This window comes from Denticeps clupeoides, chromosome 14 (genome assembly GCF_900700375.1).
Source record: "Denticeps clupeoides chromosome 14, fDenClu1.1, whole genome shotgun sequence".
In the NCBI taxonomy this organism is placed as follows: Eukaryota; Metazoa; Chordata; class Actinopteri; order Clupeiformes; family Denticipitidae; genus Denticeps; species Denticeps clupeoides.
This window is the reverse complement of record NC_041720.1, coordinates 14,582,020-14,606,418: the sequence shown is the minus strand read 5'-3', so window position 1 is coordinate 14,606,418 and position 24,399 is coordinate 14,582,020. Positions and strand designations below refer to the sequence as shown.

Sequence of the window (24,399 nt, the reverse complement as noted above, 5' to 3'; positions counted from 1 at the left end):
ATGTCCATGATGAGTGCATGGCAATTTCAAATTAAACTTCTGTTTCATTGGACTGAGGCACTTAATGGGGTTTAAAAGAACAAGTTGTTTAATTTTTTCCTGAAACACGGCTTGTGGCACTGACTTGTGGCACTGTTCTCTGGCCCACAGCAGCAGGGCTTTCTTGGCGGTAAGGCGGAGGCGCGTGTGCAGTGGGGACCCGCGTTGAGGGGAGGGGCAAGCAGGCACCGGACTGCTGCTGCTGGAGTTGGAGTCCAGACTGGACAGGGAATCCAATGAGGAGTGTCTGGACCCAAAGGACAGGGTACTGGCCAACTCCTCTATCTGTGGAAGCACAATGAACTGCCGGTCATGTGCGCTGAATGTGCGTGGCATAAATGAATCTATTCATTATTTGTGCTCTAGGATGCATTGATGACTCCTCAAACACAGAGATACATAGTCAAGTTGGATAATCCAAGCCATATATAATACGAGCCTACTTCTCCCTCTGAATTCCAATCCAATCTTCCATCCTGTCTGGGCACATTATATTTCCTTTGCAATTTTTTTTTAAATGATACAATACACAGCCTATGGAAGACTGCACAGACTAGAATTTTTTTTTTCAACATTTATAACTGAATAAAAGTATGTGATGTGCTAAGAAACTGTACATAGAAACAGCCATTTCTAATAAAGTGGTCGAGCAACTGTACTTTATGGTTATTTACAGAATACTCACGTGGCAGTGCAGAATGATGGTCCAAACGAGGCCGAGTATTATAGCCGGTCTTCCCTCAATGATGTCAGAAATGTTGATGTTCACCAGCTTGATCTGAAACACGGGATACAACAATATTCACATACACTGCATACATTTTCATTACAGGCCTGTCGTGGGAACCCTGTCTTACCGACTTCTTCCTCAAAAAGTTCAAGGCCTTCTCGATGTTGCCCCTTTGCTGGAAGATCCCAGAGCCTCTCTCTCGTTTCTATAAAATTCCGTCGTATTTGGATTCATCAATCAATACGGTTTGGTACCAGGCCCAGGCGGTATACAGGGATATTTTTTTTTAACTCACCAAGCGTTGACCACTCATGACCTCCAGCAGGTCCAGCAGGCAAGACCCGTCTCGAAGGTCCGCAAACAGATCCAGGACCAGGGAGGGAGGCGTCCTCTATAACACACAAAGAATGATAAAACTGCATCTGTACAGCCAGTGTATCTAAATATGCAATTTAATTCATCATTAGATGATAACAGCCTGTTGAACTAAAACCTTCAATTGAATGAAATGGGCAAATTGAAAGGCAGGTTATCACTTGTCTTGGAAGGCAGCCTATTTGTGCAGAAGGGAAGGCGCCCGGGTGCAAGTGGAGGTGGAGAGGCACAGCATCAAGTTGCAGCCTGTTCGGTGCTCCACTGCACTGACTCTATAAATAAACCCCAGAGGCCCTGGTCCAGAAGCTGCTGCTGTGTTTCAGACACTGGATCAGTTCAGCTTCATACTAATCAAAAGTGAAACAGTACTGCTCGCCTGGTCCCTCCATCTCTGGAGGTAAAAGGAAGACACTCATCTAGACTCTTCTCCGTCTTGGCCCCTCAGTGGTGGAATGAACTTCCCCTCGAGGTCAGAACAGCTCAGTCACTGAGCACCTTCAAACGACAGCTCAAGACCTTCCTCTTTAAAGAATATTTAGATGAACTTGTAACTTTCTTATTGTACAGAATCTACAACAAGAGTGAATAAAAAGATTGTATTCATAGTTGGGGTCCTAGTGAACAGGAATTGATCTCTTCATCGATGGTAACTTGAAAGCACGTTGCAAGTCGCTCTGGATAAGGGCGTCTGCCAAATACCGTAAATGTAAATGTAAAGTGATGGACAGTGGCATGTGGGGTAAGGGTTTCAAGGAAGGTTACGTACGTAAAAGTCAACTGAAACTCATGGTCCTGTGTGGGTTACGGCTTGTTAGGTTTAACGTGATTCCCCTTCACATCCAGATAAAATTGTGTTCATCACAGTGCAGCATTGTGAGGGGAAATGCCGTGGCAAATAGGATTGAGTTTATTCATTTTGAACGCCCACAAAAAAAAAAAAGAAATACAGAAATATTATCAAAATTATTTCAGAAAACTCAGGCACTATGAATGCATGTGACTGTGTTTCTTGGTGCCAGTCTTAAGGACAAAGAAGAAGAAAATATTTGACATAATGTGTCTTTTTTTTTTTTTTTTTTATAAATGCAAATGCTCTGGAGTCTTTTCAGAACTGCTTTACTACACAAGTGACTGAGTGACTGATTCAACTGAAAGAACCACACTAATGGGATCAGCTTTTAAGCAGCTTTACATTTTGCATGTCTACAAAGACACACGTGCCTGGTAATGTTCTCCTTAAGTGGTTACAGTAATAACAGAATATTATTTTGACCTTTATACCAGAATGTCACCGCCGCTACACAATGTGGCTCCACGTCTAGGTGACAGGCAAATGTGTCTTGCGTGTAAATAAATGTTAGACTGTGGTCAGGGTTGGGAGTTTCTTCGTCACCAACTCACCTTGGAAAGTTGGGCATTGACCCAGTTGGTGAAGGTCCTCTTCTGAATCTGCTCCTGCTCCACTGCAGGACACAGAAAATCATGGCGTACTCAGTTCCACCGGCGAAAATGTGCATACCGAGTTTCAGGAAATACAGTAGTTGTACAGAAGCCATGTGACACAGACCGGTCCCGCCATTGACAAGTATAGACCGGTCAGAACTCAGATCGACTTACCAAACGCTGAACGGCGAGAGGGCGCTACACCCAGGGGGTTTTGGGCCTCCATTTTATCGTTCTCTGTTTAATTGTGAGTACCCCAATGACTCTCGCTATAGTCTATATGCGCCAGTTGGCCAGGTACCCCTGCCCCGCCACAGAGAAGGCAGCGCCTGTGCTGGTCTCTGATAGCTTTACTCCGCTCCTTCCTGCGCTATTAAAGGCAAAGGGGTCGCTAGTCATTGGGAAAGGCTCCAGCAGACTGATCTAAGCTGTCTCTGTGTCTAGAGTCCGGAGGGCCTAAAATTAAGTTGGGAGTTGATTATTATTATTATATTGAGGAATCAAATCCAACGGGATGGTCCTAGTTGTTAAACTCAAAAGGCATCACTCATGACCACCTTACTGCTCATTTATGTTTTTCATTTATGTTTCCTGTTTCCTTTTTTAAGAATTTTTGGTGCAGGTTATGGTCAAGTACTATGGATTACTTGAGGTTTGGAGACTTTTTCTTCTGTTTCATCTTCATTTTCTCTCTCTCAGTATTATATACTGATTCCTACACCTCTGCAGTAATATCAGTTATTTTATTCATGTTGATGAAGACGTGCAAGACGTAACTGACACAAATAAGTAGTGAATACATTTTAAAAATTGATGTTCTTTGTAAGTCACTGCAGATGAAGTCATGTGCCAAATGTAACTTTAATCCCACATGTTCTAAAACTAGCCGTTAATTCTCAGTCTGAGAAGGTTCACACAAAATGTTTTCAACTTAACCGTAAATGGATAAGAGGCAAGAGGCAAGTGGATAATGTATGTTAGAGGTCACCCCAGTGAGAAACATGTATAAAGATCCTAATAAATGATTCTTTAAGGGAATTAAAAAAAGAAAAACATGAATCTATACTAAACTAAAATATGAATCTATATATACTGCACCACACAGGTTAAACTTAACATGCACTTGGCTAGGAGTCTAGGGTGTTTGACAGGTTCTCAAAACGGGATTTAAAAAGAATAGCTGAACTATTGAGTATGTTGCTAGTGGAGATGAAATCATACATGAACTGGTTGCAGAAGACGGGTCAAAGCCAAACACAAATTCACACCAATCAGTGCTATGTGTAGCGGCCTGTGTGTAAGTAAAGGGCCTCTGCCAGCAAACACAGTCTTGTTATGAAGTCATTCAAAATATGGCTCTTACTAACAAAGCTGCTAAAGAGTAAGACCCAGGAAAAATGGGTTCAGTGGCGATAAGATTAGGTATAAACTTGACACTTTTTCCATCCATAGGAAGTTATTAATATATTAAAAAGGTCTTTCGTCTCAATGTCGTACTGAAACCACATCAAACAGCAAAAATAACACTCGTTTACTCATAACGCATATCAGGCTTTAAACGATAAGTAACAAATTTTGAACCGAAATGTGGATGTGGTTATGGGGTAACTATGTTGTCTGACGAAACAGAAAACCCAAACATCAAATGAATCACATCAGGCCAGAGTGTGACTTAAAACTCTCCGTGCCAGCATGGCAACCAGACGGTTGCCACAGCAAACATCGCGCTGCTGGGCAACCGTGCATCCTGGTAGATCCTGGCCGATGCAGATGTGTTTAGCAGAACCAGCGAGGGCGTTGTAAAAATGTGGCAGGCAGCAACAGTGGTGCAAAAGAGTCTCAGAGGACTAAACTAACAAATAAAAAAAAAAAAAAGATAAAAGTAGATGGCCATGCTCCAATTCAAAAATACAAAAAGGTTCTCAACATAGCTGTCGTTCCATCATGCTGAGAGCTTTTCATCATGCTGAGAGCTTCCAATGCAAGTCCCCATGAGCTGGATTACTGAGCAGCATTCCCCTACTGCCCTCCACTGACACTGCCTTCTAAACAAGATGTGGAAATACATATGGAATATATATGGAGGATTATGTTATTTATGTTATTATTTATGTTAATTATGCTATTCCTGAGTACCGTGTGATTTTTACGTTTTAAGACAGTATATTACTGTAATCTTTCATAAAAAGTAGTGTAATAGCAAATTGTTTAAATTATCCTTTCAGAAATATGTGTTGAAAAGTAGATAACTTGATTGCAAACATGCATGTAACTTTAAGTAATGAGTGCTGTAACTATGTCCTATGAACACAGCAAGCTCAACTTTGGAATAATTTAAGAAAAAAGATGGTACCATTACCCAAAAATCTCAGGAATACTAACAAAGAAAGTGCTGGAAATGGACCCACTGTCCAATTTCTGCCCCAAAAACTTCACCCACAGCTCAGTACAGTAATGATTAACTACCGTATTTGGCAGCCGAAGGTGCAATAAAAGGGGACAAACCAACTTGTCTGATCTTGTGTGAAACAATTAGCCTATACTGCAAAATGTAGATTTTAAGTCCCCTATTATGAAAATTTCACTCTGAGGGAACAATAGCCTGTCTATGGTCCTGCAGTGGCTAGAAGTGTAAAGAGTGTTTTGGTAAATACATTTTTTTAGTTCAGTCACGCGAGACTCTGAAGATACAATGGGTTCATTTAATTTTTCCCACAATAAATTCTTGTCTTCGCCAAACATTGCTGTTGGCGAGTGGTGTTGATGATGTCATTTCCGCGAATGTCCGCTCACTTCTATTGGCCGCTCTCCTCCTTGTCCCGCCCCTCTCCTCCTCATTACCATTTAAAGCTACAGACACCGAATCGGAGAGTCCTGGGGAAATCTCATAGTGGGACCGGATAAAAGTGCCTGTAATGCTGCACCACAGCTGATTTTCAGAAAGGGGCTTCAGCTACAGTATGAGGGGTACACTAAGACTGATACAAAAACTAAAAAAAATACCATTAATACTGGGTGATGGCCAGCACCTAAAAGCAGAATATCACCTTTTTAGGCAAAGATCAAGGAGGAAGAGCAAGACACAGAACTATGCTCCATACTTTCTGAGACATTTCGGCCATGTTGCCATAAAAATGATTCTATTACAGATAGACCTAGACCTGACTGTTATAGAGCTGTGCATCTAGATAATTGGTTAGCTGATTAGCTTTTCGAGCATGCATCCAAGTCCAACATCCCAACAAACAGCTGACATCTTCTTGGGAAGCATAAAGATGTGTAGCTCTAAAGGTGGTGGGCTCCCAGGGAACTAATTTGCAACGCCCTCAAACAACATTATGAAGAATGTCCATGCAGCGATGTAGAACAGACATTTGCACAGCTGAGTTGAAAACTAATTTTAGCAAATATGAAAATCAAGTGATTCATTTACAGGACTAAATTCCCTGACCTCTCCCTACCAGATGCACTCAATGAATTCTGGGGTGGTAGTAGCCTAGTGGTTAACACACTCGCCTATGAACCAGGTTCAAATCCCACTTATTACCATTGTGTCTCTGAGCAAGACACTTAACCCTAATTGTCTCCAGGGGGACTGTCCCTGTAACTACTGGCGCTTCCATGCTTTCCTCCTGTTCTATTTTAATATTATACATCTGTAATATTATCTATTAATGCACCGTTCCATTTTGCACAGCAGTATTTGCACTGTTTTACTTCGCACATTTATTATTAATTTCACCTGTTTAGCGCTGTCTGTCTCGTTGTTGTCTACATGTTTTTTGTTAAACGTAACTCTTGCACTGCCTGTGTCCCGTTTGCACTTTATGTAGCCCGGTTTGTCTGTGCTGCACACGTGCACTTTATGTCAGTATTGTTCAAATGTTACATGTAGGACCAGGTTCTGGAGAAACATTACTTTTCACTATGTACTGTCTAACTCGTATATAGCTGAAATGACAATAAAGCTCAACTTCAAACCTAAACAATTTATGAGGAAAATTTGTTTGTCAGGGTATTGTAAACCGAGACAACCATACACAACAGAATATACTGTATACAGTATATACTACACCAACAGAATAGACTGTGTGTGTGTGTGTATATGTGTGTATGTGTGTGTATATATATATATATATATATATATATATATATATATATATATACACACACACACACACACACACACACACACACTACATCAACTGAATAAACTGTATATTTATACACACACACACACACTACATCAACAGAATATACTGTATATAAGTAAAGTCTGTCAGTTTTATAAAAAGAAAAGTATAACCATTTGTTGGAAAGAAACTGGTTGGTTGATTTTCAGCTTTGGATCACAATGAATGGGAATGAAGTCCTACCAACCTTGCAGCACCATGCGAACACCATCGATATCCAAAGGGACCCCCCCTTCCTCCATTGGGGAGTCCTTTGTTCTGCTGCCTGACGCCATGCCTCTCAGTGGTGATGGTCACTCAGAGCCCACAGCCCGCATCTTGAAGCCCTGCAGAGAGACAGAGAGCAACCGTCCTTCACAAGTCAAAGGAGAAATGCTGCAAAAAGGAAGCAGGACTAACTGACTGACCGCTTGACTTTCACTTTTACTTTCTCTGTATCCTTCACCTTCCTCTTACAGAAAAGTCCCCTGGCATATGCTGGATATCACTTGATGTTAATGCTAATGAGGAAAATTCTGTTGTAACTGAAATACAGCACATGAAGAGTCTGGGGGGATTTTACAGTCATATGTGCCAAATGACCAATGAGGAGGCAGGTCGCTGAAGCTAAAGCCTACGAAGTGTAATTAAACCAGACGACCTGAGTCTGTATGTCTAGAGCTCTTCTCAAAATCTCTTTGTTGTAGTAATCGAATAAAAGCTGCGCCAATGGAAATAACGAAAGCCATTGGTTCCTTGTGATCTCCACCTGATCTAATTTCATTTTGTCTCATGATCGAGGGAGGGAAGGGAGGGAGCATTTTCATATCCAAACACGTCCCATCTCGGAAAGAGAACAATGTATGCTCGCTCCATTGAAACTACATGGATCAGTGTGCCAGGCAAATGCGCTCTGCGTCAAAGTTTGACTACAACAGAGCTATGCCTGAGCGTCTGGTGTGATATGGACACCTACAGAACGGAGAACTCGGGCCTCTAATTATAATACATGGCTTAAACAGAGCCTGGAGACTTCTTAATGAGGCCTTCTGTTGACAGTCTTCATGGTCACACGGGCAAAGAAGCTTACGATGAATTCTACACACGAAGTACCAATATCGAGCACTTAGGACAAAGTAGCTCTTACATAAGGTGTTTATCTGCACATTCACATGCATGTAGACATACAACATGCACCAGACAAATATACCAGAAATCATAACAGGATAAAGAGGTGGCCCACCCTGCGCCCCTTGTCCCGCGACCCTGCTTGGGAAATAGCAGCAATAGAAAGCAATAGAAATAGAAAGTGAAGTAATTGGCATTGTTCAACACAGCACAGCACGAAATGTGTCCTCTGTATTTAACCATCACCCTTAGGGGAGCAACGGGCAGCCATGACAGGCACCTGGGGAGCAGCGTGTGGGGATGGTGCTTTGCTCAGTGGCACCTCAGTGGCACCTCAGTGGCACCTTGGCAGCTCAGGATTCGAACCAGAAACCTTCCGATTACACGTCTGCTTCCTTACCTGCTAGCCCAGCACTGCGCCAACTGGGTGGGTGAGTGAGTGAGTGAGTAAAGAGATGCCCAGGTCAAAAAAAATATTCATGTCACCCACATCCATCTCAGCATGGTGTCATTTTGTGGCATTTTGTTTGTGCCTCTGGCCTAGTTACAGTCGCAATGCTTGGTCACCGCCTTTCAGGTCCCAGAAAATGCAGAAATACCAAGTAGTTGGGCCTAACTGTGAATATGGCATATATGGCGTCATGGCATATATACAAATGAATACCACAAAATGTTCAAAGCATGTCCCCTGTTCCATCATCATCAGTTCTCTAAAGGACCTTTTATGAGACAGTAAATTTCGAAGGGTGGTAGTCAAATAAAATATTGATCTTGTTTACATACCCAGCCCAAATATTCATTACATATATTTCCCAGCCTCGACAGATAGACAGCAAGTATACGTCATCAAGAACCAATCATTTCAATCCAAGTAAACATATTAACAGAAAAGCAGACACACATTTACATGAACTCCACACACACAAAGCCAGTGTCATGCATAACGGCTCATACACATTTGAACTACAGTAAGGATTACGAGCATTAAGTCTTAAGGCACACAACTGACTCTTCAGTATCTGAACTTGAAGTTGAGCTCATTTCAGCTATATACATAGTGAAACGAAATAACGTTTCTCCGGAACCTGGTGCTGCATGTAACATTTAAACAACGTTACACACGGACATAAAGTGCACGTGTGCTACACAGACAAACTGGGCTACAAAAAGGGCAAACAGGGGACACAGGTAGTGCAAGGATAACATTTAACCAAAAAACATGTAGACGACAATGAGACAGACAGCACTAAACAGGTGAAGTAAATAATAAATGTGCAAATTAAAACAGTGTAAAATATTGCACAGTGAAGACCACACTTCAAAATGAATAAAAAAAAAAAAAAACACAAATATAAGTAGAGTGGATGGAAATGAATCAGTACACACACACACACACACACACACACACACACACACACACACACACAAACAAACACCTGTTACAGTGAAGGAAGAGTGCCGGAGCTTTTTTGATGCTTCTGATTGGTGGAGAAAAGAGCCACTGAACAGGCTTCAGTGACAACATGGGGTCGAATCGGAGGGCAAATGACTGTCCCAGCTCAGGTCCTGCAAGTTAAAAGCACCACGACCTGCTGGGAATCTGCAAATCTTGTGGTGAACGTCCCAGCGGCCTGATCACAGGATTAAAAAAAAAAAAAAAAAAGCCAGACGCCCCTCATTAAACGGGACGGGAGGTTTACAGGCCCTGGCGTAGGACATGGCGGGCCCTTGTTAACCACCAGGCTGCCGGGCGGAGGGTAACGTTACAGGCCATCGCACCCTCTCACTCTCGCTCTCCACGCGCAGCATGCGGCCCCCATGTCCAGCAACGCTGACAACTGTGTCGGATTACACCGCCGTGGCTGCTCCGGCAGAGAACACGGGGTCCTTTTTTAAGCTATTATTACCGGTCGGCCTTCCACTGGCAATTTTATTTAGGTGGGGCGCGTGATTTTTATCTAGCGGCCCATTTAGTGAAGAGCATAAAAGGTGGAATAGTGGAAAAGAATTGCATCACAACGCAAAAGCATCTAATTTCGTATCGGTTCTGACTTTTTGTAATTAATTACATGCCACAATTAAATAAAACAAGCTTTGTAAGAAAAGGCACGTCTGCAAGACTACTCTGGAAACAGCGGTGAGTTGACGTCCCATTTTCAAAGCACCAAATGTTGCGTGATCACATTTACAGCATTTACCAGATGCCCTTATCCAGAGCGACTTACAATCAGTGGTTACAGGGACAGTCCCCCCCCCCGGAGACACTCAGGGTTAAGTGTCTTGCTCAGGGACACAATGGTAGTAAGTGGGATTTGAATCTGGGTCTTCTGGTCCATAGGCGAGTGTGTTACCCGCTAGGCTACTACCACCCTGAAAATATGTGATCACATACACGTTATGCAGAAAAGTAGGGTTTACGATTCGATACGATCTGTTTTTGCATTGACATCCGTGTTTACTTGTATCCTGCTGTGTCCCGTCCGGTCGTTGATGTTGATGTTACACCGCACCGTCCATGTTTCGCTGTTTCTCGCTGTTGTTTTTTGAGTTTCAGTGAATAATTCAGTAGATCCCCCGTTTTCTAGTCGTGCATTTGTGCCCTCCTTTCGCACCCTGCACCGATCCCTCAGACATTTTCATTTCAAATTATAATTGAATTGAATCGCACCTCTAATGCCCACATGTCCGACCAGCATTTTTTTGTTGCCTTGTGGTTCTGGAAGCCTGACTTCACCTTGCAGTAATACACCACGAACCACGGTAAATTTACTTTAGTTGGGTAAAGGAATGCAGGGTTCTCCCTTTTCCGATTCAAGGGGAAAACCTGTCCGTGCCGCGGCTGCCAGACCAGACCTGCTTTCGCTGCTGTGGGTGTGGTAGCGGTAAGTATGGGTGGGACGGTGACCGATAAGCTGTCATGAACCAACACAGGTACACCAGAGGCAATGGGGACAGAGGTGGAGTACAATGAACGAATGGGGACATGTGTATCCTCCAGAGAAGGACACAGCTTGGGGTCAGCCATTGAGGAACATTCTAGAATAATTCTCCGGAATAATAACTGGGAGTGTTAAAGTGCACATTGCTTTAGAACGAACCAATGTCCTATTATTTTGACAGCTTTAAAAGTTTAACTACAAAGCAGGATCATTCTAAGGATGAGAGGACACGCCCACAATAAAAATAAAAATCGGTTTATTATTTGGATGGTTGCTGTGATTGGAAAGAATGCGTGATCATATTCTACATGTATTTTCAACACTGTAGCCCCAACGCAGGCGTGCAAATGGTTTCAGCTGCACACACGCCCATTCATTCGGGCTGATTGAGATGCTGAATCAATGGCATTTTTCACGTTTAGCCCGTTCCGCTCATTGACAACGTTGACGGACACAAATGTAACGTTCCGTCAACGTAAAGTGAAAAATAAAAACCCTATCATTAATTATAATAACAGGTACTTACTGCAGCGCAGCTTCTGCACGACTCTCGCCCGCCTGGAGCAGGAGTTGCAAGCCGAAAGTTTGCTGCGCACGGCGCAAAAGCGCGCGCCCGCGCCCGTAATGACAGTAGAGCGGCGCCCCCGAAAATCCGCGGCCCCGCCCACACAGTTGTTCTTTACCCGAACAAAGTCAGTGCTTGTCACATGCTCTTACGTCCACGAATGGCAGAATCGGCACAGTTTAACGTCGGCTTTGAAAACCACACCATTAGGAGTATTTTGCTACGTATAGTATGGTACTCGGAAATTAGATTTTATATTGTTCTTGCTGTTGTTGTTGTTGTTGCTGCTGCTGCTGCTTGGTACCGTAATGAGTGTAATACTCGCGCATAATGTTATGGGATGATGGGTTAGGTTGACCTCTGTACCAGGATCTGTAAGAATGGAGCTCGAACTTACGACTTTATGGTGTGAGGAGAACAGTAACATAATTACCCATGGACTACAGGCCTCTACAGGATCTACATTGCCTCAGAGCCTCCGTAAGCTATAGGATATTAAGTTAGTGAATGTCTGAATTCCTGAGGAAATCCAGCAACCTGACATGAAAGATTATGTTTACTTCTAATAACTGAAGGAAATCCGCCAGCAGAGCTTAAAATAGTTGAGGAAAATAGTTGGTTGTAAATCTGTTTTCTTAGCTCTGCAACCTAAATACTTAATGCACCTGATTCAGATTTTCTGAGGTCCTTTGAAATTGGAATTAACGTTAAGTACAATTTTCACCATGAATTGTGATACTACGCCAATGACATCTTGAAAAGCCTTTGGGTGTCTGTTAAATCCCATGCTATTGTTACAGCTCTGTGATTCCTGTGTTGTGTGGCAGATTTTATTACATTAAAAAAAGAATAAACAATAATAAAGAATAAATACAATAAACAATGTAAATATAAGCAGTGGTGGCCTGTAATCGGAAAGGTTGCCAGTTCAAATCCTGAGCTGTCAAGGTGCCACTGAGCAAAGCAACGTCCCCACACACTGCTCCCCAGACTGCCCACTGATCACCAAGGGTGATGAGTCAAAAGGAGAGGACACCTTTCATTGTGTGCTTTCACTTCACTGTCACTCGTAAAAGGTGATGCAATTCACAATATGCATCTTTTTTTTAAAGATGAACAATATAAAAACCGCCATAATACGGGAACAGCCATAATAGCATAATATGGGAAGGTATGGGTTTGGAGTAGATTATAATTTTAGTCAAATACAGTGACACTGTAATTCTGTGCAAATGACAACAATAATCTGAATAAGGTCATGATCACACACAAAACCCAACAAGAGAAGTGTCCAAAACACAAAAAGCCTGGCAATACTCACTAATGATGACATAAAACTACCGATCAAAATAACCAAGCTGGACGAGCCACTATTGACAAGTATATAGTACAGGCCAAAAAAAAACACCTTCTCATTCACACCTTCTCATGACTGTGGAGGCCAGGTCTCCGCTTTTTGTCAAGTACATAACTCCACATGTGTTCATTCATAGTTTTGATGCCTTAAGTGAGAATCTACCAACGTAAATGGTCATGAAAATAAAGAAAACACATTGAATGAGAAGGTGTGCACGAAGCTGCCTGCTGTTCCCTGCCCGGGCCACCAGGTGGCGCTCTAGCCCGCCGCGCCGCTCGCTGGAAAAAGTTTCTCCTGGTCGCGCAGGCCGCACGGCTGGGTCGGGGGTGAGTTTAGATGGACGCGGCCCGTCTCCCTCCCCACGACGGGGCCGTGCTGTCCGTGGTGGACATGCACACGGGCGGAGAGCCGCTGCGGATAATAGTGAGCGGCCACCCGGAGGTGGCGGGCGACACCGTGCTGGCCAAGCGGCGCTACGCGCGCCGCCACCTGGACCACCTGCGGAGGGCGCTGCTGTTCGAGCCCCGCGGCCACCGCGACATGTACGGGGCGCTGCTGGTGGCCAGCGAGCTGCCGGAGGCCGACCTGGGCGTCCTGTTCGTGCACAACGAGGGCTACAGCACCATGTGCGGCCACGCCGTGCTGGCGCTCGGCCGCTTCGCCGTCGACTACGGGCTCGTCGCGGAGAAGAAGTCGCCGGAGACGCAGGTCAACATCCACTGTCCCTGCGGACTGGTCCGCGCCTTCGTCCGCTATTCCCACGGCAAGTCGGGGGCCGTGAGGTTCCACAGCGTCCCGGCGTTCGCGTTCGCCACAGGTGAATACGGCAATATATCGCGATATGTATCGACACAGGCACATCAAAATATACATATTTTTGTGCACAAATTTAGAGTTATGCTGTTTCGGATTATTCATGTAATTTGATATGGTGCAATACAGGATCACAAATCATATCCTGTCCCATGTATCGTGATACACACCCCCTATATATATGTGAATAAAAACTAGACCATTTATGAATAGGATGAGAAACGTGGCCTCGGACGTTACATTTACAGCATTTATCAAATTACCTTATCCATGCGACTTACAATCAGTAGTTACAGCAACAGTCCCCTCCTGGAGACACTCAGGGTTAAGTGTCTTGCTCAGGGACACAATGGTAGTAAGGGGGATTTGAACCCGGGTCTTCTGGTCCATAGGCGAGTGTGTTACCCACTAGGCTACTGCCACCCTGTGTGGGCGGAGTTTTAATGCTTTGCATTGCATTGGCGTGGATTTCCTCCAGGTTCTCCGGTTCCCTCCAGCCTTCTTAAGGTGTGCACACTGGGTGGAATAGTGTGTGTTGTGTGTGTGTGTGTGTTGTGTGTGTGCGTGCGTGCGTGCGTGCCAGGATGGGCTCTGGCAGCCGCAAGTGAGTGAAACATTATTCCCCCCGATTTCAGATGTGAGCATCTCTGTCCCGGGTCATGGAGAGGTCACGGTGGACATCAGCTATGGAGGGGCTTTCTATGCACTTGTCAGTGCTGAGCAACTTGGTCTGGATGTCAGTAAGTCCAGGACCAGGGATCTAGTCGACGTTGCAACTGCTGTCACTGCTGCGGTCAAGTCTGAGGTAAAGAGAGAGATTTTTTAAGGTATTAAAGGGAAGATTTTAACATTAAGTGAATCCTATGGTCTTCTGCATAAGATATAAAGAAGAATTTCTACATGTGGCATTTCTATGCAGTGGTGGCCTAGCAGGTAAGGAAGTGGGTTCAAATCGTGCCACTGAGGTACCGTCCCCACACACTGCTCCCCGGGCGCCTGTCATGGCTGCCCACTGCTCACTAAGGGTGATGTTTAAACGCAGAGGACACATTTTGTTGTCACCCTTGTTCAGTGCTTGCTGTGCTTCACAATGACAAAAACAATCCTTTCTGCTTCTGTTAGGTGAAGCTGCATCACCCCGTCCATGAAGATCTGTCTTTCTTGTACGGCACCATTCTCACAGATGGAAAAGATGCCTTCTCGGACACGCCCACAGCAAATGTGTGCGTGTTTGCTGATGCTCAGGTTTGTCACAGAGCTTTTTTACTCAGAATATTGGAGATCTTTAATGCACCATGTCCCATTTTACTCCCATCTTCAGTACACTGTTGGTGTGACAGTCGACACACACTTATTAATGCAGGTTACAGAGAACGCGCTATAATAAACATGACGCATGGGGGGTGTCCAGTAATGCCATGTCAGGATTTACAGAAATAATCAGAAAAAACAACTGCTTGCCAGTTACCTGTATCTGAGGAACTAACTACCCACCCCAGCATGTCATTATTTCTGTCACTCAAAAAACAAACTTAAAGGATGTTTTTATAGACAATGTTCAAACTAGGAGGAGCCAATAAACACCTATCAGTGGTTTTATAATTTTTTATTTATTTTTTTTTTACTGGTCAATTTCACATCCAATGCACTGCATCCTTTGCAGGATATTGATGAACTTTGACCTCTGTGCATTGTGACTCATTACCATGCAACCAATAGAAACAAAGCGTTGAAGATGGCGGTGGGGTTGATTATAGCAGTGATTATAACTAGATTATAGCAATTTAATTCAACCATAATATCACGTGATCTCAAGACCTACGTTTCAGATTGTGTTCAGTTTTGTTAATTTACATTTACAGCATTTATCAGACGCCCTCATCCAGAGCAACTTACAATCAGTAGTTACAGGGACAGTCCCCGGTTCTTCTGGTTCATAGGCTACTAGTACCCAATAATGAGGTATAGTTAAAAAATGCATCGTAAGGGTGGCGCTAGTAATGGTGTTAACCACACCTACTTTTAGAGCTTACAACACAGAGCATTAAGTTTTTTAAGAATCTGATTTTGTTGTACCTTTATCAGGTCGACCGAAGCCCCACAGGATCGGGAGTGACAGCTCGTATTGCCCTGCAGCACCACAAAGGCCTCATTCAGCTGAACCAGACCCGCACCTTCAGGAGTGGGGCTACTGGATCACTCTTCACGGGCGAAGCAGTGCAGGTAAGATTCGCCAACAAGATTCGGCTTTCTAAAAAGTGTAATATTGTGTGAGAGGCCAACTGAGTGGCTGCAACTGACTTAAATAAAATATATAATTTCCATATTCTTTGACAATGTGATGTTCTATAAAAAGACCACCTCGGCCTTAATGTTATTCTTAAATCACGTACCAGATACATGCAGAGTAATTTAAAGGACAGTCTGCTCGATTCCCATCACAGGAAACTACTTGTGGAGACTTCAAGGCGGTGGTGGTGGAGGTGGGAGGCCATGCTCACTACACCGGCGCCGCAAGCTTTGTTCAAGAGAGCGACGATAGCCTAAGTGGTGGCTTCCTGCTTAGGTGAATAAAGTCTTTAAGTTTACTTAAGAGTTCAAACGTGGTGCATTGTGTTTTATTTAATCCTGATGCACTATTCAATATAACACATATGCACTGAACTTTGAATGTCTGGGTTATGGTAATAATTTGTTTCAAATGTCTGCAAAACCTTCAGTTTTTTTAAATACGTCTTAAATATTAGGACCCATCTTAAATATGGGGCAAATAAAGTAAATATTTGGTAATATTACAAAATATTACCAAATATTTTGGCTTAATTTTCTAGTGTGTCACCCACCGGGTCAATAAAAACCCCTCCAGAGAGCCATGTTTTATCCCATTTATTTGCTTCAGATCCATCTTACAATGGAAGGCAATTTAAATTACAAAAGGAGTTTTCTCTCTCATATTTAATGGAAACAATTTTATTTTACACAATAAAACTAGACTTGAAGGAAAAGAAATAAAGTCGGCACTGGGATAGAGGAAGAGCAGACGGAAGGAGTATTGCATTGGTTCACTTATCCTGTTTTTAAATTAAGCCTACATTTTTATTTTAACTTTGCGTGTGACAAAGGTGACGATGACTTGAATGCATAGTGTCCTGTAGTGTCCACAGTGTTTCAGAAGAGGGCCGACTTGGGCCCTGTAAAAACATCCTTAGTACAAAGTTATGTCACACGGCTCTGCCGTCGCAACACAGCCATCTTCGTTTTGGGGGAATTTCTGCAGGAGATATCCCGTCATGGCGGACATTAAACGCTCTGTATAAAAAAGGAAACATGGTCTGGTTTTCTTCCAGAGGAAGATAAGTCCGGCTATCTGCTCCTCTGTAGACTCTGTAGCTCCTTTGCTGCAGCACTCTGCAATGGATGTCACATAAAAAAAAAAACTAAACATTGACATCTTTGTTTAAAAAAAAAAATGGTACAGTATCCGTATAGTTTAAATTATGAAGTGGAAGAGCTTCAGCGTCCAGGAACCTGTTGCCGTAGCGCCCTGGCTGTGGCCATGGTTGATGGGATGAGCTGTACATGCAATTTATGTTGCATTTTCTCCTGTTCAGCCGTACCTCAGCACTGTAACTTTAGCCAAGAAGGCCAGCCAGTTGTGCAGTAGCACCGTAATCCTCTCAAATGAAGACCAGCATCCGCAGAACTAAAAAGTTCTCAGGTAGCAGCCTCATTGGATGATTCATAATTATTCAGTAAAGAAAAACGTAAGTTTTGCTACTTTGTAATGTTTGTAAATTATGGAGCATTCCTGGGTCGCTGTCCCCACAAGAATCCTCTGGTGTCTGAAAGGTCAGCGTGTTAGCGTTTGTGGGTGGGTGGTTGGGTTTAATTGATGTGCTACCCACCCCCACCACAGGAGGGCAGTGGAGTCCAGATAACAAAATGAAAAGCGGTGACGACGAGGGGCTGTGGGAGAGGTCTGGGCCTGTTTGGGAGTCGTAGCTCAGAAGTTGAGCTTGGTGATCGGCCGCTCCCTGCCCGTGTCGGTGGTCTGGCTGTTGATGCGCTTCCGGTTTCGCTTCATCTTGGACAGGTCCTTGTCGAAGACCTCACCAGACCGCAGCGCCGAAACCAGGTCGTCAAATTCGCCTCCATTGTCCTCACCATTCTCCTTCGCTTTCCGTGCCTTGCGCTCCCTCTCCCTTTGCTCTTTCAGCTAGTAAACACAAATGAGATAGTAATTAGTTAATAACTATCAATAACTATAAAACAACACATTTTCAGTCATATTTTGAAAATCAGTGAGCCAGATCGTTTTATGAAAAGGCATTTTGTGGGAATTGATAAATCAGTAATATGTATGTTTAATTGTCATGTCATCATTTTACCTGAGCCTCCATGCGTGCCCTGCGCTCCTCTTCCTCCTTACGGCGACGCATGTTTTCATTCTCCTGCTGCGCTTCAGTGAAGGCCTGCAGGAACTGGTCAAAGATGCCAAAGAATTCATCTGGCTGCATCTTCACCGCGTCTTCGCCGAAGTGCTTCAGGGCCCTCGTGAACTGCGCCGGGGGGGAGAGAGGGGGACGAGAGAGCCGGTCAAGTTCAGGGTCATGTGCTGTGTGCAGCCGGGTTTACGAACCCTTTACTCCCCATGTACCAACCAGCCTTCCAAATTCAACAGTGTCACCAACTACCTCTAAGCGTAGCTTTCATCTACACCACGTCAATATGTATGTAGAAAGAGGAGGTCCAGGTGGGACAAAAACAGCAGCAGTGACTCACGGTAACAGTGGTTCAGTAAAAAAAGACAGCTATGGCTGTCAATCGTTTACATTTTAAAAAACCTAATAAAAACTAATAAAGCCTTTCTATAGTGCAAATTTAGATCTAGGACAAAAACAAGTGTGGGAAAGAGGCACAAACAGGGAGCATCAGGGCGATGAGCTGGTTCTTAAATAAAAGCACCCTGCAGACTTACTGCAGATTTATTGGAAATGACTAGACTGCCCCTGCGATTTCATGTGTTACTGCTCCATTCTGTCGGAATCCGCAAACTGAAATCTGAGCATTTCAACCCACATGTGAACATTGAGAATAAATGCACCTTAACCCAGTCACACACTTCTGGCATCTTAGCAGTGGTAGCCACGACTCAAGGCTTTCAACGACTGATTTAATCCCAAATGCTGGGGGCAGGGCCTCTACATTAAGCCATGCTCTGCTTTGGCCGGGTGGAGGCCTGGCCATTCCATGATCCCTTTGATGTTTGTTTATCACTGCCATATGGAGCATGCAAACAGCGGGCAAGCACCCTTCTTCACAAAAAGCAGATTATCTGAGAACTCTCTAATGGTCCATAAAACCTACTTCAGGTCAGGCTGAACCTCACCATCTACAGGACATTTGGGGCAGCCTAGAATACCCAAAATACACAACCTGATTTACAAACACCATGAGGGACATGATGACCCTAAAAGAGGATTTTACTACCTGCAACAGGATAGACATTCACATTTTTTGTGTCACTTTCCACTCTTAAAACCACATCCCTGTAGGACTCTGGGGCCCAATAATAGTGGCAGGATCCCTCCATGCTGTTTGGGGTCAAAGGTCAACTCCTGCACCCAGCATGTTAGGTTGGGCTCAGGGTTAGCAAAGCTTGTTTCTACAGCTGAGGCCTTAGGGGAAACCAAAGGGGCATTGCTTCTCACTCAGCTCCTCAGCATGGAACGTGTACACACAGACACACCGTGGTGTCGATGGGGCAGTGGTGGCCTAGCAGTTAAGGAAACGGCCCTGTAATCAGAAGGTTACCAGTTTGAATCCCGATCCACCAAGGTGCCACTGAGCAAAGCACCGTCCCCACACACTGCTCCCCAGGCACCTGTCATGGCTGCCCACTGCTCACCAAGGGTGATGGTTAAAAGCACAGGACACATTTTGTTGTGTCACCATGTGCTGTGCTGCAGTGTTTCACAATGACAATCACTTCAGTTTCACATTCTCACACACACAGAGACACACACACTCACCAGTTCTTTGGCTTCCGTCAGGGAGTCTTCAACATCAGAGAAACTGAAGCTAGCAACCGTGATGAATTGGCTGACCACTGACACAAACTTGTCACCGTTCTCCTGAGGGCTTTTCTTCTGGAACTCCAACTCCTGAGAGAACAGTAAGGGACGAGAGAGAGAATGGACCACGTTAACAGATGACACTGTACAGTAGGATCCAGGAAGGGGAGGTTGTTGCACATCTAAAAGGGCAATGGAACATTCAATAATCTACCAAGGTCTTCCCTTCAGGTTCAGAGGAACCTGATTAGCAGAATGTGGTATTGTCTCTTTAGATGATTTCCATGGTGTGAACCAATGTACATCAGCAAGCAGAAAAGAAGAGATGACCAGGAATAAAAACAGTGGCACTCACGCTCTCCACACTCTTCAGGCCACTGCGGAGGTTGTTTATTTCCTTCTCCAGTTCAGTCATGCTGCAGAAGAAAGAGAAGAAGAAAAGCGTCGAGCCATCACATGGTTGACCGGCCATGCTGTTTTTGCCATAGTCATCGATTAAGATGACTGTAACATCAGTTGTGACCTCTACAATATCAAGGTTGCCAATCTATTACAACAAACACCAACGATGCTGTGAACCTTCACCCCAAGTCAACAGAGACAATGGCCCCCCATGACTAGAGAACAAGTGCAGTCTTCTCTCAAACTTTGCGTTCTAGCGTCGCGGTGACACCAGAGCACTGACCCTGCCCGCGTGTGTTCGCACCCAAGAGAGACTACACAAATCACAACTCAATGGCGGCATTATTTCACCCCAAAAACAGCCGGGCTATTGTGTGCAGTCAAAGAGCACACACATACACAGAGGACGTCCCACCACAACTCGAATTCTGGGACTTTTTACCGAGGGGACCTCGCCTCACACAATACAGGGCAGAGCATGAAACGGCACACACTGTGCGCCCTGATCTGACGGCGTCCCGTAACGACCCGCATCACAATGGCACTTGTTCCAGAGGTAAAATGATACACAAAGAAACACCAACCCTCCCTCCTCTCAGATGAGGTCAAGGCGGCTTGTGACCGAGCGAACGTTACGACATCAGCATCCAGCAGTACCCATCAAGAGGAGCCTTCGTTAACAATCTTGTTCGTCTTGTCTGAATGGCCAAGGTCGAAGCCAACCGCCGGTCGTTCAGCATTACCTAATCCAGCCCAACACAAATAAACGGCACTTCCTTTCATCCGCGCAGGAACCATCATTACGCATAATGGGCCGGTGTGCCAACGCGGCCGCGGCTGGCCCCCGTCTCTGGTTTCAAAGGTCTGGCTTACGCTAACTTAAAACACGTGCTGTGTGAGGAATTCGCACACAACCCTGCACCGAGAAGTCCTCGGGCCACCTAGCTTACCGCCTTGATCTCCGCGAGGCGGTTTTCACCCGGGACGAAATTTCACGCCGCGTTCGGTCACATCGGGGATGCCGGGGTGCTGTGCCCCCCGCCCGGTGGTTTTGCACTTGTCTCGCTGTGAAAACATTGTCTAAACGTCTGGGTTACGTTCGACCTCGGCGCTGGACAATATCTTTTCAAACCGTGCCGTTTTTGGCCCGGATCTTAATCAAAACAGAATTTGGAGGTGTGCGACTGGTCAGACGTAAAAGCAAACATGAATTCACACAGTTCCGTGTCATTAACATACAGATGTGTGTATTTTATTTGGAATTGGAATGAAGTCCTTTTTCTTCATTTATTAGCTAATGGGGGATTGGCAAAATAACGTTTCATTTCGATGCCACATTGCAAACAGCAAATTGTCTGTACTTACAAAAAGAAATGACTGTGTTAACCCTGAAGCTTTCAATTCCAGCTACTTGCACATGTGACTCACACCAGGATGAAAATCTCTCCAGCGGTCAAGAAAGTCCCTTTCGACTACAAAACAATCCTGCACACCATGCATCTAAAGTCAAGAAAGACAAACATAGAATATCAAGGTTGCCTGTTCAGACCACCAAGGTGCCGTCCCCACACATTGCTCCCCAGGTGCCTTTCATAGCTGCCCACTGCTCATAAAGTGTCACAAACAATCACTTTCAAAGTTTAACCAATGCCAATTTCAGGCATCATCATTGAAGTGACTATCATGATTTTTTATATTGTAATCCTACACATCCTATCAAAATGTTAACATATTCTGTGAACACAAAGATATTGCATATTCCCTGGTCTGGCCAAAATAATACAAAAAAATGAGAATGCATGTGTGTAAGTATTCCCAGCCTTTGCTCAATATTTTGTCGATGCACCTTTGAGCGTAATTATAGCCTCAAGTCTCTGAATATGACGCCACAAACTTGGTACACCGATCCTTGGCCAGTTTCGCCCTATCCTCTTTGCAGCACCTTTCAAGCTCCATCAGCTGCACAGCCATGTTAAGATCTCTCCAGAGATGTTCAATCAGATTCAATTCTGGACTCTGGCTGGGCCACTCAGGGACATTCCTTTCATATCTTGACTGTGTGCTTAGGGTCACTGCCCTGCTGAAAGATGGACCATCGCCCCAGTCAGAGCTCAAGAGCGCTCTGGAGCAAGTTTTCATCCAGAATGTCTCTGTACTTTGCTGCAGTCATGAGAGTTCTGGTAAACTCCAGGCAGGCTGCCATGTGCCTTTTACTAAGGAGTGGTTTGTCTGGACAAATGTGTCCTTCTAGAAGGTTTTCCTCTGAACCACTGACAGAGTGACCATCGCGTTCTCGGTTACCTCGCTGACAAAGGTCCTTGTCCCCTGATGGCTCAGTTTAGGTGGCCGGCCAGCTCTAAGAAGAGTCCTGTAGTTTAAACTTTTTCCACTTACAGATGATGTAAGTGTGCTCATTGGGACCTTCAAAGCAGCAGAAATGGTTCTGTAACCTTCCCCAGATTTGTGCCTCAAAGGTCTACTGGAAACTCCTTTGAGTAAGGGTAAGGAAGTGGAGCCGTAATCTGAAAGTTGCCGGTTCGAATCCTGAACTGTCAAGGTGCCACTGAGCAAAGTACCATCCCCACACACTGCTCCCCAGGTGCCTTTCATGGTTGCCCACTGCTCACCAAGGGTGATGGTTTAAAGTAGAGGACACTATTGAGTGCACCGTGTGCTGCACAATGACAATCACTTCACTTTCACTTAATTTTGAGCTTACTTATGTACAAGTGCTCTCAGATTTTTTTATTTGTTAAAAATTTGCCAAAACCATTATGGGGTGTTGTGTGTAGAATTCTGAGGTGAAAAAATTAATTTAATCCATTTTAAAATGAGGCTGTAACATAACAAAATGTGGTAAGAGTGATGCGGTGTGAATACTTTCTGGACGCACTGTATGTAGTGAAACCTTGGACTGCACAGTACAATTGTTTCCTAAGAAGAACTATGTAAGGGCCATAAATCTCAGTTCTAGAGAGCATTGCGACCACCTACTTCACTTTAGCTGCTTCTGGCACGTTCTGCAGTTCCTCTATAATGAGAATGACTTTGGGGTACTTCTTCTCCAGGATCGTGATTAGGTAGTGAAGCAGAGTGATATTCCTACAAGCAAAACAAATAGAAAAAAAGAATAAAAGTTTTTATATATTACAACAACACACTGACACAGTTAAGACACGCTCTCGTGGATATCTCCAAGTCAGCTGAACACTTACTTGTCGATGCTTGACTTTGTGTCGGCAATCTTGTTGAGCGAAGAGACTTTGAAGCCGTACGCGTTGCCTCTCTGGCCCTTGTTCATATAGTTGCCAAATGCCAGCACCACCTCCAGGAGCTGCTTCAGGTTGCGGCTCTGGAGAACCTCCTTGGATGCCTTGGCCAGTGCTGGTAGAGAGAAAAGCCACATTGTTACAAAGGTCCTTTACAGTGTGTTTGAGTTCATGGCCCAGTGTCAAAAGAATCATACTTGAGCGATAAGATCATCGTGGAGCAGCTGACAGACTCATAAATTTGGGTCATGATGCTCCTATTTTGGGTTCATAAACAGCTGGGAATTTGGTAGTTTCTTACAAGCTGCAAAAATGCAGCCAGCATCTCAGAGTTCAAGATTTGTGACGTGTGCATTACACACTTCACCATAATTCCTATTTATTTTATTAACTGATAAATTATAGATATATGAATTATGGAATAATGATTCGTATCTTTTCAGTAGTAACAGAATTGCAATAACCAAGCACTTCACCAGAAATTGAACAAAGACAAAAGACGACGATTTTTGCTAATTTAATACTCATATCAGGCACAAAGAACACAGCATTAATACTAATAATACAACCTTCAACTTTAGGTTTAATTTCAGCAATCCTCTCTGCAAACTTCTTTTTGAAGTAAAGTGACTGCAGCCTCTGCTGGTAATGGTTTATCCTGTTTGAAAGAAGAAAAAAAATAATAAAATGACTATACATTTCACTGGTATGAAACGAAACAGGCAAATTACACAGGACGGCATGTCACAAAAGCAACTAAATCGACAGTTACGCATCAAGGGTCTGAAATAGGCCACAAGACCGCCGTCTCTGAGCGACTTGAGGGCAGGCCCTGCTACAGAGAGAAGGAAACACTGGGCTTTTGGCTGAAGCTTAACGCCGGCCAGCGAGATTGATTATCGGAGCAGGAGAGAAAAGAAACTGAGCGCGACCCTGCCGGCTGAGCTTAACACTCCGCCGCTGCGTTCCGCACCCCGGTGTTGGGAGGCCTATTGCACACTGATCAGTGTAGCCAGCTGGTTTCCCCAGAGGAAGTGTCACCTCTCATCTTCTCTTGCTCCCCCCCAACACTCCAACAGTAAGATGGAAAACA

At 44.3% G+C, this 24,399-nt stretch overlaps 3 protein-coding genes across 19 annotated transcripts in view; 1 reads left to right on the top strand and 2 right to left on the bottom strand.

The window, feature by feature from the left end:
* Positions 1–11,417, bottom strand: part of syne2a (spectrin repeat containing, nuclear envelope 2a) — an 88,410-nt gene extending 76,993 nt beyond the window's left edge. For 12 of the 14 annotated variants that reach the window (XM_029002237.1, XM_029002243.1, XM_029002241.1 and 9 more), the window contains exons 1-7: positions 11,353–11,417; positions 6,968–7,106; positions 2,546–2,607; positions 1,065–1,160; positions 897–974; positions 725–817; positions 125–324 (exon numbers count right to left, since the gene is read on the bottom strand). In XM_029002237.1, coding sequence (XP_028858070.1) covers positions 125–324; positions 725–817; positions 897–974; positions 1,065–1,160; positions 2,546–2,607; positions 6,968–7,055 — 617 coding nt within the window. In that variant the 5' untranslated portion in view covers positions 7,056–7,106; positions 11,353–11,417. Of the gene's footprint in view, positions 1–124; positions 325–724; positions 818–896; positions 975–1,064; positions 1,161–2,545; positions 2,608–6,967; positions 7,107–7,187; positions 7,340–11,352 lie in introns of those variants that run through there. The other 2 variants (XM_029002238.1, XM_029002250.1) reach the window with 2 other exon arrangements.
* Positions 11,418–12,998: 1,581 nt separating this feature from the next.
* l3hypdh (trans-L-3-hydroxyproline dehydratase) overlaps positions 12,999–24,399 on the top strand; it is a 37,116-nt gene continuing 25,715 nt past the window's right edge. The window contains exons 1-5 of the mRNA XM_029002192.1: positions 12,999–13,565; positions 14,197–14,366; positions 14,684–14,806; positions 15,647–15,784; positions 16,006–16,127. Coding sequence (XP_028858025.1) covers positions 13,085–13,565; positions 14,197–14,366; positions 14,684–14,806; positions 15,647–15,784; positions 16,006–16,127 — 1,034 coding nt within the window. The 5' untranslated portion in view covers positions 12,999–13,084. The remainder of the gene's footprint in view (positions 13,566–14,196; positions 14,367–14,683; positions 14,807–15,646; positions 15,785–16,005; positions 16,128–24,399) is intronic.
* Positions 16,433–24,399, bottom strand: part of daam1b (dishevelled associated activator of morphogenesis 1b) — a 66,460-nt gene continuing 58,493 nt past the window's right edge. For all 4 annotated transcript variants that reach the window (XM_029002188.1, XM_029002191.1, XM_029002189.1 and 1 more), the window contains 7 exons: positions 23,876–23,964; positions 23,253–23,421; positions 23,032–23,139; positions 19,991–20,051; positions 19,594–19,725; positions 17,950–18,120; positions 16,433–17,777 (listed from right to left, as the gene is read on the bottom strand). In XM_029002188.1, the coding sequence (XP_028858021.1) occupies positions 17,565–17,777; positions 17,950–18,120; positions 19,594–19,725; positions 19,991–20,051; positions 23,032–23,139; positions 23,253–23,421; positions 23,876–23,964 (943 nt within the window). In that variant the 3' untranslated portion in view covers positions 16,433–17,564. The remainder of the gene's footprint in view (positions 17,778–17,949; positions 18,121–19,593; positions 19,726–19,990; positions 20,052–23,031; positions 23,140–23,252; positions 23,422–23,875; positions 23,965–24,399) is intronic.